Source organism: Oncorhynchus mykiss, chromosome 16, assembly GCF_013265735.2.
Source record: "Oncorhynchus mykiss isolate Arlee chromosome 16, USDA_OmykA_1.1, whole genome shotgun sequence".
In the NCBI taxonomy this organism is placed as follows: Eukaryota; Metazoa; Chordata; class Actinopteri; order Salmoniformes; family Salmonidae; genus Oncorhynchus; species Oncorhynchus mykiss.
Genome location: NC_048580.1, coordinates 23,383,890 through 23,397,990, shown reverse-complemented (window position 1 = coordinate 23,397,990; position 14,101 = coordinate 23,383,890). Strand labels below are relative to the sequence as shown.

Here is a 14,101-nt window from a genome sequence, read left to right as displayed (position 1 = left end):
TGTTCTGTCAAACTGTCTAGTAGTCATTTTCTCATAGCATCAGAAAAGTTGTCTTAAAATCTTTGTTTGCCAAAAGGCTCCTGCTTTTTTGTTTGATCTTTAGATCTCAATTTATGACATTGAAAGAGCCTAAGAAGGTTCACTGAAACCCTTCCAACCTAAGAACTTGAGTTCCATTGACGATTAATAGTCAATATACTGTACTGTGGCCTACCATTGAACAACCTTGACCAGCACTCAATGGAGTTGTTGGCAGAGCTTGTACAATGGCACTATGTTCCACCACTTCGATGGCTGAGAACAGAAGATACAGGAGATCTATAAAACAGATTACTGTGGCCCACATGGGTACTGTTACCATGATAATGTGTGTAGGTCACGAGTGTTGCACATACATGAACAAACATAGGCACGCTGTGTTCCAACTCTACACAAATGCCATGAACTACCATTGTATAGTTTTTCAATTCTTCTACCATACGTCAGTAGGCTACAGAGGTCTACTATGCTTTATTGACACATTTTCTCATATGGTGTTTTTCTTCAGCAATATCACTAGCGCGGCAGGAAGCCTAAAGGTTCGAGCGTTGGGCCAGTAACCAAAAGGTCGCCAAAATGTGAAAAATCTGCCAATGTGCTCTTGAGCAAGGCATTTAAACCTAATTTCACCAGGGTTGCCTTTGATAATGGCAGACCCTGGTCATGGCCCCACTCTCCAGGGTGTCTCATGGGGCATATGCAAAACAAAAAAAACAGTTCCCACATACATAGGACAAATATAAGCACCCACCAAAGAGATCATTTAGGTCTATTCTATTCTATTCTATTATACAAAGAGTGTTATACCCTGTGTCAGTACATGGCTGATAGCGCGTAGCCTAATCTACGCACGTAAACCGTGTAGCCGCCTCCTATGTTGTCGCGTCACTGGGACGCAGTTGGACGTCATCGCGGCTGTCGCTCTCCTTGGTTTTGACGCCCATGGTGGGGGAGTTGGAATGCATTTAATTCATCTGCCCCCGCTACCCGGCGAGGCGAAGCAAATGTCCCGTCGCCGACACAAGAATGCGGTAGCCGGGCACCACCAACCACTCAGGACGAGGGGCACAGAGCTGACCATTTGAAAACACATGTTCACCGGTATAATTCTTTGATGTCATAATATCGTCTATCTATTCTCTCTGTTCTGCTTAATATGGATTTTGTCTTTTGATCCCCTGGCGCGCAAACCCCAAAAATGCACGGTCAATGTACCCAAATCGGACAGTGGAGTGGGTTGCGCTACGGACCTTCAAGGGTAACCTTTAGTCGCATTAATAATAGCTGTTCGGGTGTATATTTAGACAGCTTAGTCAGTGGATATGTACTATAAATAAGGGGACCAGTGTGGGAATGGAAATCAGCGTTTATCAGTCATCTAATGAGGTGCGTTGGAACAGTTATATTGGCATGTGTAAAATTAGATCTGTATTTGATTTTACGCAGGCTGTATCAGCAAAGTGTCTTTGATCGGCCTGGGAATAGCCCATAATCTAACACTGTTCTTCCAAAATGGGCAGGACGTTTTGTTTTTCTTTTGGGATTGCAATGCGCAAATGTTGCAGCACTGCGCTGCTCTTTACACTTTAATTATTGAATCTGCAGTTGCACTTCGGCTTTGCTGATGGGGCGATTTGTTCACGTAAGAGTTCTATGTTGTAACGGTCTGGGTTTAAAATGCATATAGGCACCATTGCATAGGCCTATAAAATCCAACCATGCAAACTAACAAAGCTGTTACTTTAAATCAACAAACAGCAGCAGCCAATATGCCATTTCAATGGGTTGCAACATTTACTAAGACCGTATCATTTATCACGACTATTTAGGTTACTTAGACCTAATTATTATTTAGTTGTTACTATGATTGATTTTAGGAACACTTGGGACACTAGGGAATATTGAACCAATTGACTGCTCAGCGTTGGTCCACTTATGGTCAAGATATGCAGTGTGATGTAATATCCTTGTGGCCCCGCCCTCTTTCCCCACTCCAGTCTCAGCAAGACTGCAACAGTAGTGCCTTGTGCCTGCTTGAAGCCTAGCTCTTATGTCAAAATGGCATCATTCCAAGGTTTAGGCTGTGGGCTGTATCCTAGGGGGCTCCGTGTTAATCTATTGAATGAATGTGGAGATGTTCAGCATTGGAGTATTGCCAAGTGTAGGCCTAGTGTGCTGTTTAATGATAAAGTTGTGCAGATATAATTTTTATTGCACTATAGTTTAGTAATTCAAGTGATATCTTTCAAAACAACTGGGAGGCTACATTTTTCCACACTTGCCATAAACTGCATGTGAATGTGCTCCTTGTTGTTTTTCTCTTCGATACATTCCGTTCGGTATCTCAGACCCATTTTCTTATCTCAACTCCACATCTCTTCCTTTCCTCCTGTAGTAACTCTTGAATCCCAAAGTCCAGTCCTAAGGACTTAGTCTGGGCTGGTTGTAATTTCTCCCCATTTCCGCCGCCTTACGTTGTTGCAATTTAAAGCTCATTAAGCTTGCTCAATGGAAAGTCTCCATGGAAAGGTATTTTCAGTCACAGATTTAATAACAGGTTTAATCAAGGTCTGTGCATCGACCCATAATGTGGTACTTGTACTTTTTACTTGTGGAGTCTGGACTAGAGGCATACCAGCAATGACATGACATGATGGCAGAGGGTGATAAGACCATTTTTCACATTCAGGATTCAAGATGTCAGCCAAAAGCACACCACAGTGGTTCACAAAATGTACAGTACTATTGGCCTATAGTACACCGGGGCAATATTTTTTAGCTAGGTCACAGTCTTAAGCCACAACTCAAAAGGAAGCCACTAGTAGGTTTTGACCACCATGGTAAACACTGGCATGACTCACTTTGTTCAACCGTCTCTTTCGTCCCCCTGTCCTCTTGTCTTCCTCAGGTGTGGGCGAGCCACCGCTCCACCGCTCCCCAAACATGGCTGCCTCATCTGTCCCTTCCACGGCCCCAGTCCCGTCCCCTCCCAAACGCTTCCTGGTTCTCTTCGACTTCGACGAGACTATCGTCAACGAGAGCAGCGACGATGCAGTGGTGCGCGCCGCCCCGGGCCAGCAGCTCCCCGATTGGCTGAGACACTCGTACCGCGAGGGCTACTACAACGAGCAAATGCAGCGCATCCTGGCCTACATGGCTGAGCAGGGCGTCACTGAGGACTCCATTCGCTCCAAGGTCGAGCAAATCCCCCCCACGCCCGGCCTTCTCACTCTCTTCCAGTACCTCCAGTCCCGCAAGCAGGACTTTGAGTTGGTGGTGGTCTCCGACGCAAACATGTACTTCATTGAGGCATGGCTGGAGAGGGCTGGGGCTCGCCACCTCTTCCACAGGATCTTCACCAACCCGGCCAGCTTTGACGCTCAGGGGCGCCTGGTGCTCCTGCCCTTCCACGCCCACGACTGCCAGCGCTGCCCCGATAACATGTGCAAGCAGGTGATCGTACGCGGGTACCTGGCGCGGCGGCAGCAGGAGCGCGGCGGCTGCCCATTCCAGAGGGTGTTCTACGTGGGGGACGGGGCCAACGACATTTGCCCCATGCTGGCCCTGGGGCCCCGTGACACGGCCTTCCCCAGGAGGCACTTTCCCATGCACCGGCTGCTGCAGGAGATGCAGGACGCTGGGACCGAGGGCCTTAAGGTCAGCGTGGTGCCCTGGGCTAGCGGGCAGGACGTGGTGGACTGCCTGAACAGGCTGGAGGAGGAGAGATGAGATGGAGAAAGGACACTGCAGCTAGACAGGTACCAGATTGTGTGCTGTCAGTACAAACAAATCTGGGACCAGGTATAGCACACAGAAGCAGGGTAGGAATGAACAGATTAGGGCACCTCCAAAAGTTATTGTTAAAAGTATTAAAGAGTAGGAGGAAAATGACATTACGCATGTCCAGTGTTTTTAAGCAGGTGCTAGAGATCCAAGAATATGTTTGTAAAAGACTAAAGAAGACTTGACTTATTGCAAATTATCCTCCCATGTTCTTCATTGACAACGTTTTGACCAAAGGTAGACCTAAGGGTCAAAACATTATCAATAAAGCACACGTAAGCATTGATGATAAGGAAGGATACAATACTTCAGTGTGATTGCAGTGTGTATAGTCTTCCCTTTTGGTTAGCAGTACTTCCGTAAGCATTAAGAATATACATTTTGGTTGACAGTACCATCTCTGTAAGCATTAAGAATATTAATTTTGGGTTAACAGTCCCATCTCTGTAGGCATTAAGAATATTAATTTTGGGTTAACAGTCCCATCTCTGTAGGCATTAAGAATATTAATGTTGGTCCAGTCCACTACTTTGTATGACACCTCCAGAAGTCAATGTGTCATTTGCACCTTGGGATACAAGGGTTCTAATCTTCCCACTTGGTGCTTGACGGCTGCGGTATGTGTGGGTTTTTGTTCTACCCCAGTTCTAAAACATCCTGCAGGTATAGTGCTTTATAAGTTGTTATAAGCATATATGAGCCTTCATAATGTCTTATAGTAAGGCGTAATCAATCACGATGCGTAGATCATTATTGAAATAAGATGTGTTGTTGGCTTGGGATAAAAAAAGCCTCTGCACACTCTAAGCTTTTCGAGATCAGGGTTGGTAACTATTGGGTTGAAGACAGTGAACGTGTCCAAATGCCCATACTAGCGTACTAAATAGTATGCAAAAAAAAAGTGTTATAGTATGTGAAATTTCAAACATAGTACTCCGAATGCGTCATCTAATACGCGATTGCGTTGACTCCGGCCATTCGTTCATTTTGGTACACCGCATCAATTTATCTGATTATCCGCTGTTTTCAAAGAGTGAGTCGGGAAAAAATATGGTGAATTCTAATAGATCAGACGTCGAAATGAGTATGCAGTTTAAGTATGTAGTACGCTAGTATGGATATTTAGACACAATCCATGTTCTTTACATGGTCCAGGAGTGTGAGCATTGTTTTGTCCCGGCCCAGCCTTAACACGCCTCATTCTGCTAATAAAGTAAGTGATGACTGGTTGACATAAGTTGACTAATGGAATCATATGCTCTAGTAGTGTCTGGTGCCAAAGCCAACACACACCGTGGCTCTCCAGGACAAGGCTTGGGATAGAATGACACAGAGGTAGACGCCACTGACGCTCTGGCACACACTCGCTGACACCTAATCTACAAGGGCAATGTACACCGACTTGAGATGCAAAGTGAAGCCCGTGCACCCGCGCTGCACCTCTTTGTACAGTGCACCCTCACATTGTGAGAAACCTATGAAACACTTGAGACATGAGACATTGGAATCTGTGTGTGGTCCCATGTCTATCATTCTATTGACATTGGAGTGTCTCAATCCCTCCCCCCTGCTATAACTTTCATGGTCTCCTCAGACATTTGAACCCATTGGCCTTCCTTGAACACCCCCATCTCCAGTGTTAACTCTTTCATTGAGCTCTGAGACTTGACAGGGGAGACTATTAACTAATTGAGTCAACAACACTCTATATCTGGGTTGCTATCCACCCCAGAAAAAGGCAGAGAATCAACTAATGTCCTCCAGAAATGGTTATTGGAGACTTGTTATCGAAATATAGGGGATGCCTGGAGATGGTGGTGGGTTCTACCATAAGACACCAGGGCATTCCCGTAAGCATTCAAATATGAACATCTCCTCCAGTGATAGAAATACTACCTTGGTCCAGCACACTATTTCAGTGCAACCTCACATACTGAGTCTATGTGCATGTCTATGTAATCTGAACCCAATACAAGACAAGTGTGTGCTCAGTCGTAAATCACTGTGAACAAATGGCCATGGGTTGGAGTGTTTGTAACTTTGACCCTGATGCAACAAACAAACAAAAATCCAAAAGGATTCCTTGAAAATGAACAAACCTGCATGTTGATGTGTTAATGTCATCAAAGAAAGTACCTTTGACAAATTATGAATCAGTGTTACAGCACTTACATTTGTCTCCGTTGTAACAATATAATCTCTCATCCGACCATAAGCCTACTCATAGGTCAAATACGTTCAAAAACTTGTGCTGCGCTTGATTTGGTTTGTCCGGGACAATGGAACTAATGGAATAGTCCCAAAAGTGTGAACTTCAAATCAAGGTAAATAAAGCGCACCTCAAATACTTTCAAGCATCGGTCGTCCTCAAGTATTTGAAGGTCTTCAAGCTACTGTATGTAATTGATCCAGCTCTGGTTGCCCTAAGCCTCCATGTTCGGGATGGTAGCGAAAGAAGTTGGCGAGTAGAAACAGATTTGACAACCAGGATAACGCACAGGCCTCAATAGATCCTGTCTGTAGCTTGGTCTCTCAGGGAGCGATGGACGATGTATAGAGCATTCTGTAATGGAGCAGGAATAGCTGCTGATACAAATAGTGTTTATTTGCATGTATTAGTTGCATATCAGCTACATTGCTGTGACCCATGATCAGCATATGATCAGTAAATCACATTGGAGATCATTGATTTGCTCTGTCAGACTATTTTGAAATGTTGGAGTATGATACTGAAAAGAGATGAAAGTATTTTAGTGGTTTGGTGAGAGCCATAGTGGGACTTCACTTTAGTTATCAGTTGAATATGTAATACACTATGCTGAGGATGGTGGTGTTGTTGTACTAATTCTGTGATCACTAGATAATACATCATTGACCTGTAACTTGACCTGTAACTGCAATCCAGACATTAAGCTTGGCATAGAAGAATATCCTTGTTTGAGTTTTGTGCAATAACTGGCTTTATGTTCACAGTATAGGGTTAAGTGAAGAGAACGAGAGGAAGTGTAATACTGTGAAACTCATATCCCCAATGCGTCCCGCACCTATGGGCCGTTTTCACCATATAATCTCACCTCAACTTTCACTGAAATGTGTTACACATGTTAAAGCACCACTTAAACCAGAATGGCCAGTGTTTTGGGTGCTCCTCTTGGCTAATATATGAATTTCTCTTGAAAATTACGCCTGTGTGTGTTTGTGTGTTCTGGTTTGACGGCTTGAGAAACGTCCTACTTGTTTTGACCGGCATTAGTCCTCCTGCAATACTGAACTGACTGATCCTCACTGTTCAACTTTAAGAGACGTTATGCTGCGTACTTCATGTTTTAGCCTGTTGTCTTTAATCTAGAAATCAATGAGACCATGTGTGTAATGTACCATTGTAATAGTATCAGGAATATAAAGCCATCAACAAACTGAGCAGGTTTTCCAGATTTATTTTCATCTGTGTTCACTGCATCAAGTCTTGAATAGGAAACCTAATAGAGAATGAGTCGAATATATATTTGATGAATGTAGTTAAAATGTTGACACAGTATGACCAATTGTAACTCCCTTGCTTTGGAATGTGTCAACAATTGAAACCATTTTTTAAAATTTGAAACAGCATGCCAATTAAAACATGTCCCCCCTACTTAACTATCCACTATTTATCCACTCAAATATCCTTGTAAAAGACTGTCTTCGTCATGCAAGAAACAGAGGCGTCATGCGCACCATTTTTGGACTTCACGGATGACCATGTACACCGTCTTGGAAATAATGATGTATTTGCAAAGTTTGATACCATGGGCTCAATAAGCATACCCACAGGTCTTATTTCCACAAGGTGGCGCCAGTTGAATATGTTTCTGCCAAACGACTGAACGTAGACTACAATACAGTACTAGAGGATAAACGCTAACGTAAGGGAAATGGAATCGAATCGACTGTCAGAAGTCAATGGTGGCGTTCCAGTTCGTCAAAAGATTGCTATATCATATGGATGTTGTTCCTGAGATGTTAAATTGTTCTGAAGGCATTGTAAAATCTGTTAATCTGCTCAATGTGACTGCATAAAACGCACACACACTACTACAGGTATATCATAAATCAATCAACATCGTTTTTTTTGTACTCAAAAGGGTTGATGTGTTATCACACAGTTACTTTCAAGTTACCTGTCAAAGGCGTCCTGTTTATCTCGTAACCAAGAAACCAAATGTTTAACAGTCTGTCACGAGAGACTAGGGTTCGGGTCAACAGTATTGCTGATCACATGCTATAGCATTGGTTTGTCTGAATATGACAGAAAAGGCCTGAAGCCTTTTGTTAGTGATGTAGATGACATCTGGTGTTTGTGGTTGTCCGTGTCACTTTACTCACACTGAAGTGAGTTGAGATGCTGCTGAAACTCAGCCAAGTAACCAGTTGACTCAGCACACACACACATGTGCTCACACAAGCACACACACACACACACACGTGCATTTATGCACACTTTAACGGGCGCAAACACATACACACACACTATAACAAGGACTTTTCCTTCCACTGAATTTTAGACGGTCATATCTCTGTTTATGCTTTCTTCCTCTCTCTCCCCCCCTCTCTCTCTTTGCCTCACTCTCTCTCTCTCTCTCTTTGCCTCTCTCTCTCTCTCAATTTTGATTTACATTCAGCATCACTACGTCAATGGAGATTTAGTAGTCTTTCTAACAAAGATATCGACATATATTTTGGGATGTCGTGTATCCCTGGAATTAATCAGAATTCATGTAAACATAACAGTTTTGAAAACATACATTGTCCAAACAAAATAGTTTCTTGGCACAACTTACCCTGGGTATGGGGTAAATGGAGCATATGGACAGGGTAAGTTGAGCTGCCTTGGGGTAAGATGTTCCACATCTACACATTTATGAACCGGATAAAATATTATCACCACTGCCTTCGGAAAAAAAAAGATTGAGTTCATATGGATGACAAATTGGCAAAATACTATGCATATTACTGACAAAATGTAATCATCATTTGTATAGTGTATGTTGAGCCCCAAAGCAATCATTTTGATAATATTAGCCCACATCTACAGGGATGCCATTTCACGCTGGGTTTAGGACCTCATGTTGTAGCTTATAGAGACCCAAACGGATGTATAAAACAGTATTAAAATGATCTGCTTTGGTTTAGCTACAAGCATCACGAAACCTAAAAAGCAAGAAAATGAATTTGACTCCTTTTTTTTTTTTACCTAACTTGCTTTCCACTTTTTCCATGTGGTTTCTTCCTTCACAGACTCCATGAAAGAATGACCTTTCTTTTCATTTTGTTTCAGGTTTTCTAGAAACACGGGGTGGCTCAACCAACCCTTTGGCACAACTTAACTCCCTCTCCCCTATGTGAGCTGTCTCTGACTGGCTCTCAGAAAGACTATGGATGGTTATTGACTATATGGACATGAGCATGTATTGTCAGTGAGCCTTAACTCATAGCACCGAGACCGTAACTAAAATGGTCTTTCATTTTAAGCGGGCATCGGGACCCTGAAATTGCTATTGAGCTTGCTATTGCTATTTTCTGTGTCTATTACTGTCAAATTGGCAGAATAATAAGACATGCCGCTGAATTCAATTGTCAATGACCTAGGCGCATAAGTGTATAAGAGAGGGAAATCTGGTTAGCGTTAAGCACATCAAAAACAATGACAAATTGACTCTGTTGGATCTCGACCTTCAACAAGATCACCCAGCTCCTCCCTTTCCTCCACTGTCAATATCTAGGTATCAGGAGCACAGTCAATTCTCAATCTAATACGCCCATATCCCTTCACTACACTAACGGAATCCCACTTGTCAAAGCACTTTACAAGCCAATGTTATCTGGTGATTGTGGGTAACCCCATTGATTTTGCTACATTCAATTACTCCTCCCAAGGTGAAAGATAACTCAGTTAAGGGACTATGGCATTTTAAGAGGTCACTTTGAATTAGAACCTTGTGCTTCCTTTGCCAAAACACTATCAGGCTGATTAGACCAAAAGTGTTCCCCTTTTGCATTCAATTAATTTGTCTACCTCTTTGATGCCTGTAGGCATTGGGTTGGCCAGAGGTGAAGCCAATTGGTTCTACAGAGTGTTCCTAATATGGACTCTGTTCTGTTGGCAGCAGTAGTCCATCTACAACCACGTCAAGGTGTGTGAGCCAGAGATACGATTGAGACAATATGCTCCTCTCTTGTCTGAGTTGAAGTCGCTTCTCCAATTTCTGGTGGAATTGAGAGGAAATGTGGAAACAATAGTGTAATAAGGTTGGACATTTGAATCAGCTCACTAAATCCTTGTATTTGTTGTAGTGCCTCATGTTTTTTTCAGGAAATGATTGATGCTGATGTTAGGCAACCCTGACCAGACTTGGGTCAAATACACACACTACCATTCAAAAGTTTGGGGTCACTTAGAAATGTCCTTGTTTTTGAAAGAAAAGCACATTTTTTTGTCTATTAAAATAACATAAAATTGATCAGAAAGACAGTGTAGACATTGTTAATGTAGTAAATTATTATTGTAGCTGTAAACGGCGGATTTTGAATGGAACATCTACATAGGCGTACAAAGGCCCATTATCAGCAACCATCACTCCTGTGTTCCAATAGCACATTGTGTTAGCTAATCCAAGTTTAGCATTTTAAAAGGCTAATTGATCATTAAAAACCCTTTTGCAATTATGTTAGCACAGCTGAAAACTGTTGTACTGATTAAAGAAGCAATTAAACTGGCCTTCTTTAGACTAGTTGAGTATCTGGAGCATCAGCATTTGTGGGTTTGATCACAGGCTCAAAATTGCCAGAAACAAATAATTTTCTTCTGAAACTCGTCAGACTATTCTTGTTCTGAGAAATTAAGGCTATTCCATGCGAGAAATTGCTAAGAAACTGAAGATCTCGTACAATGCTGTGTACTACTCCCTTTACAGAACAGCTCAAACTATCTCTAACCAGAATAGAAAGAGGAGTGGGAGACCCCGGTGCACAACTGAGCAAGAGGACAAGTACATTAGAGTGTCTGGTCTGAGAAACAGATGCCTCTAAAGTCCTCAACAGAAAAAGCCATATCTCAGACTGGCCAATACAAAGAAAAGATTAAGATGGACAAAAGAACACAGACGCTGGACAGAGGAACTCTGCCTAGAAGGCCAGCATCCCGGAGTTGCCTCTTCGCTGTTGACGTTGCGACTGGTGTTTTGCGGGTACTATTTAATGAAGCTGGCAGTTGGGGACTTGTGAGGAGTCAAACTCGACACTTTAATTTACTGGTCCTCTTGTATTTTACAAATGTATTGAACTATGAGTATGGCCAGGTGAACTTTGTTTTTAAGAGATTACAATGTTACAACTGAAACCATCATTTTTTTTAAACTAGCGTCTTAAAGTCTGTTCCTGACGCTTCTGTATTTTATTTACATGTATAATTTATCAGGGGAACCATTGAGAGTAGAATTCTCGATTTTACAGACAGACCTGTCCACGCTCAATTGGGTGTTGAGGTGATTGGTAGGATCAATAAACCCTGGTCTGGAAATGCCACAGGCGTGTATAGCCTACTGCACGGTTTTGTTCCAACCAAGCACCACACCTGATTCTGGCTTAGTTAAGTATGGTAGGAAATAATAAGAATTTAGGTAGATCCAAGTCAGAAACTTTGTTGAAGCTAGTCACAATAAGCACAGCACGTGCATCATGCTGAGATGTTGGGTTTTGCTACACCCTGCCCTCTTCCTCCTCCCCTCTCCCTCTCTTTTACAATAACCCACATTGATGTAAAATCACTGTAAACTAGTCAAGCCATGGTCTAGCCAACCTTAATCTTTGTTCTGGTATATTTAAAATAAAATATATATATATTATTTCACCTTTATTTAACCAGGTAGGCAAGTTGAGAACAAGTTCTCATTTACAATTGCGACCTGGCCAAGATAAAGCAAAGCAGTTTGACACATACAACAACACTGAGTTACACATGGAGTAAAACAAACCTACAGTCAGTAATACAGTAGAAAAATAAGTCTGTATACAATGTGAGCAAATGAGGATGGATAAGGGAGGTAAAGGCAAAGAAAAGTCCATGGTGGCAAAGTAAATACAATATAGCAAGTAAAACACTGGAATGGTAGATTTGCAGTGGAAAAATGTGCAAAGTAGAGATAGAAATAATGGGGTGCAAAGGAGCTAAATAAATAAATACAGTAGGGGGAGAGATAGTTGTTTGGGCTGGTATATGAAGACACAAGAAAAAAGTGTATCTTCAGAGTCAGAGGTAAGACATTTGCTCTCACAATTAACTAAAGTTTGGCACCATACAAGTGCAAGACAAGGGCTATATATATATATATATATATATAAATACATATATGTTTTAATAAACAATTTGTAAATTAAATGTAAAATGCACACTCTACTCAACTCGAATCTTTCACAAGACTATGTACTCTGACTACTGTAGCCTACATGAAGTGAGATTTTAGGCTAGTACTGTTAGCTGCTTGGATAGAGTAATCGTAGACTGGGCCAGTGAGTGCAGTACAATGTGAATAGGTAAAGTTGGTGAGGGGTTTCTGCAACTGAAGTGTCTGCCCGCACTGCTACGCTTTTCAGTTCATTCGTCTCCGGTGCTCTCGGAGGCATTGGTCACGATTGCTCCTTTTGAAAACGTCGACAATTTGTAATTGAAATATCAACTTTGTGAAATATAAACGGTGTGACTACATGTCACTTGCTTGTTATACGTTGACGGCACGCATCTTGATTTGTTTGAAGAGAAACACTTAAGCCGTTCGAAGACGCACAGACAGTCGTGGGGAATCAGAATGTAGCCAGCTGTTTAGCCAGTAGCATGCTTTCCCAACGTGAGCCAGATGTGGAGCAAGGCTTTGAAGCTGGAAAAGAAAAATAACCAACGTGCGAGTATTTTGGGACAGAGTTTCTATCCACCCAGCAGGCAATCCCGCGTTTTTTAAAAACATTTAAATAGCTAGTTGTTCGAATATAGAAATTGATTTAATCAACTTGATGGTAAGAAGACATTTGGTTGTAAGTGGGACTTTGTTGAAAACCAAAATATGACAGTAAATCGGAGTTCCTCAATCATATTTGTTAAAGCCAAGTTGACTTTTGGACAAGGTAAGACTTTTTAAGACGGCTTTCAAGCCAGCTAGCTAACTAACGTTACTTTGACAACATTTTAAATGTTTGCTTGCTTGCTAGCTAGCTAGCTATCTTTCTGACATTGTTTGGTGACATTTTGTGCAGCTCGGAATTAATGATGTTAGCTTGCACTAGATCTGTCACAGTCTCGCCCTGACCCGGGTCTGATTCCCGCATAATTTTTGATTTATAACTTTTTTGCTTAACATCAAGCTACAGTAGCTAGCTAGTTGGCGTGCTGTAGCTCTCTGACTTCTGTAGCATATATTTCATCTTATCAAGACTGACTTGTATCGGTTTAGCTAGCCTATACATACCTAACATTACTAGTGATGAATATGACTAACGTTAGCTAACAACTCATAGCTAGCTAAAACACAATGGCAAAGCATTCCAGACCCTACTAGGTCTTGGAACAAAACTTTAAAATGGATTAGACAATAAGTCACTTTCCCAAAGGAAATGTCATTTTTGAAAGCAGTTTGTAACACACACACACACACACACACACACACAGAGTCAGCAGATATTTATTCATTCACAACACCTCCAGTTAAATTAACTTGTGTGGATATGCTGTTAATGAGAGATGATACAATGAGAAACAGTAGAATGGCAGCAGTAGACTCTCAACAGGAAAAGTTCTCAAATGTGGCTGTTGCAAGACTTTTTTTTTTTTTTCTATTCTTTCTCCTCCTCACACTTTATTTCCACTTTCCAAAACTGTAGGCCTGTGCATTTAAACAAGAGAGTGGGAACGGGAGAGAGTAGCTGCAAGAAAGTGATATATTTAGGAGAATGGGAGAGAATTGGATTCTCGAGCATCCTACTAATGAAGCTTTACATGCAACCACAAATATCACTATGGCTTACAAAATCCACACGGTATCGTCTAGGGCTACATTTGCAGTGCAGTAACACACCTGTTAAGTTATAAGCCTACCTTCTATCAGCACTATCATGATTCCTGTTTGTTCTCTGTTTCCAGGTATCTGGGCTTTGAAGTTCCCCAATTGACCGACATCCAGAACTGAAATAGACAGGTAATAATGCCCTCACAATGTCGATATTTTTCTCCACTTTTAGTTTTAGAATTATT

At 41.9% G+C, this 14,101-nt stretch overlaps 2 protein-coding genes across 3 annotated transcripts in view; both read left to right on the top strand.

The window, feature by feature from the left end:
- Positions 1 to 955: 955 nt before the first annotated feature.
- On the top strand, positions 956 to 7,242 carry LOC110491668 (probable phosphatase phospho1). Of its 2 annotated transcripts, none has more exons than XM_021565288.2 (2): positions 956 to 1,140; positions 2,948 to 7,242. In XM_021565288.2, exons 1-2 carry the CDS (start codon positions 1,131 to 1,133, stop codon positions 3,766 to 3,768), a joined length of 831 nt encoding a protein of 276 aa, XP_021420963.1. In that variant the 5' UTR covers positions 956 to 1,130; the 3' UTR covers positions 3,769 to 7,242. The 2 variants fall into 2 exon arrangements, with proteins under 2 accessions (XP_021420963.1, XP_021420964.1); XM_021565289.2 differs by lacking the exon at positions 956 to 1,140 and adding an exon at positions 1,166 to 1,425.
- A 5,120-nt stretch (positions 7,243 to 12,362) lies between these two features.
- The window catches only part of LOC110492856 (gap junction gamma-1 protein), a 41,610-nt gene continuing 39,871 nt past the window's right edge, over positions 12,363 to 14,101 (top strand). Inside the window, exons 1-2 of the mRNA XM_036946556.1 lie at positions 12,363 to 12,978; positions 13,991 to 14,045. The gene's annotated coding sequence lies outside the window, so the exon portion shown is untranslated. The remainder of the gene's footprint in view (positions 12,979 to 13,990; positions 14,046 to 14,101) is intronic.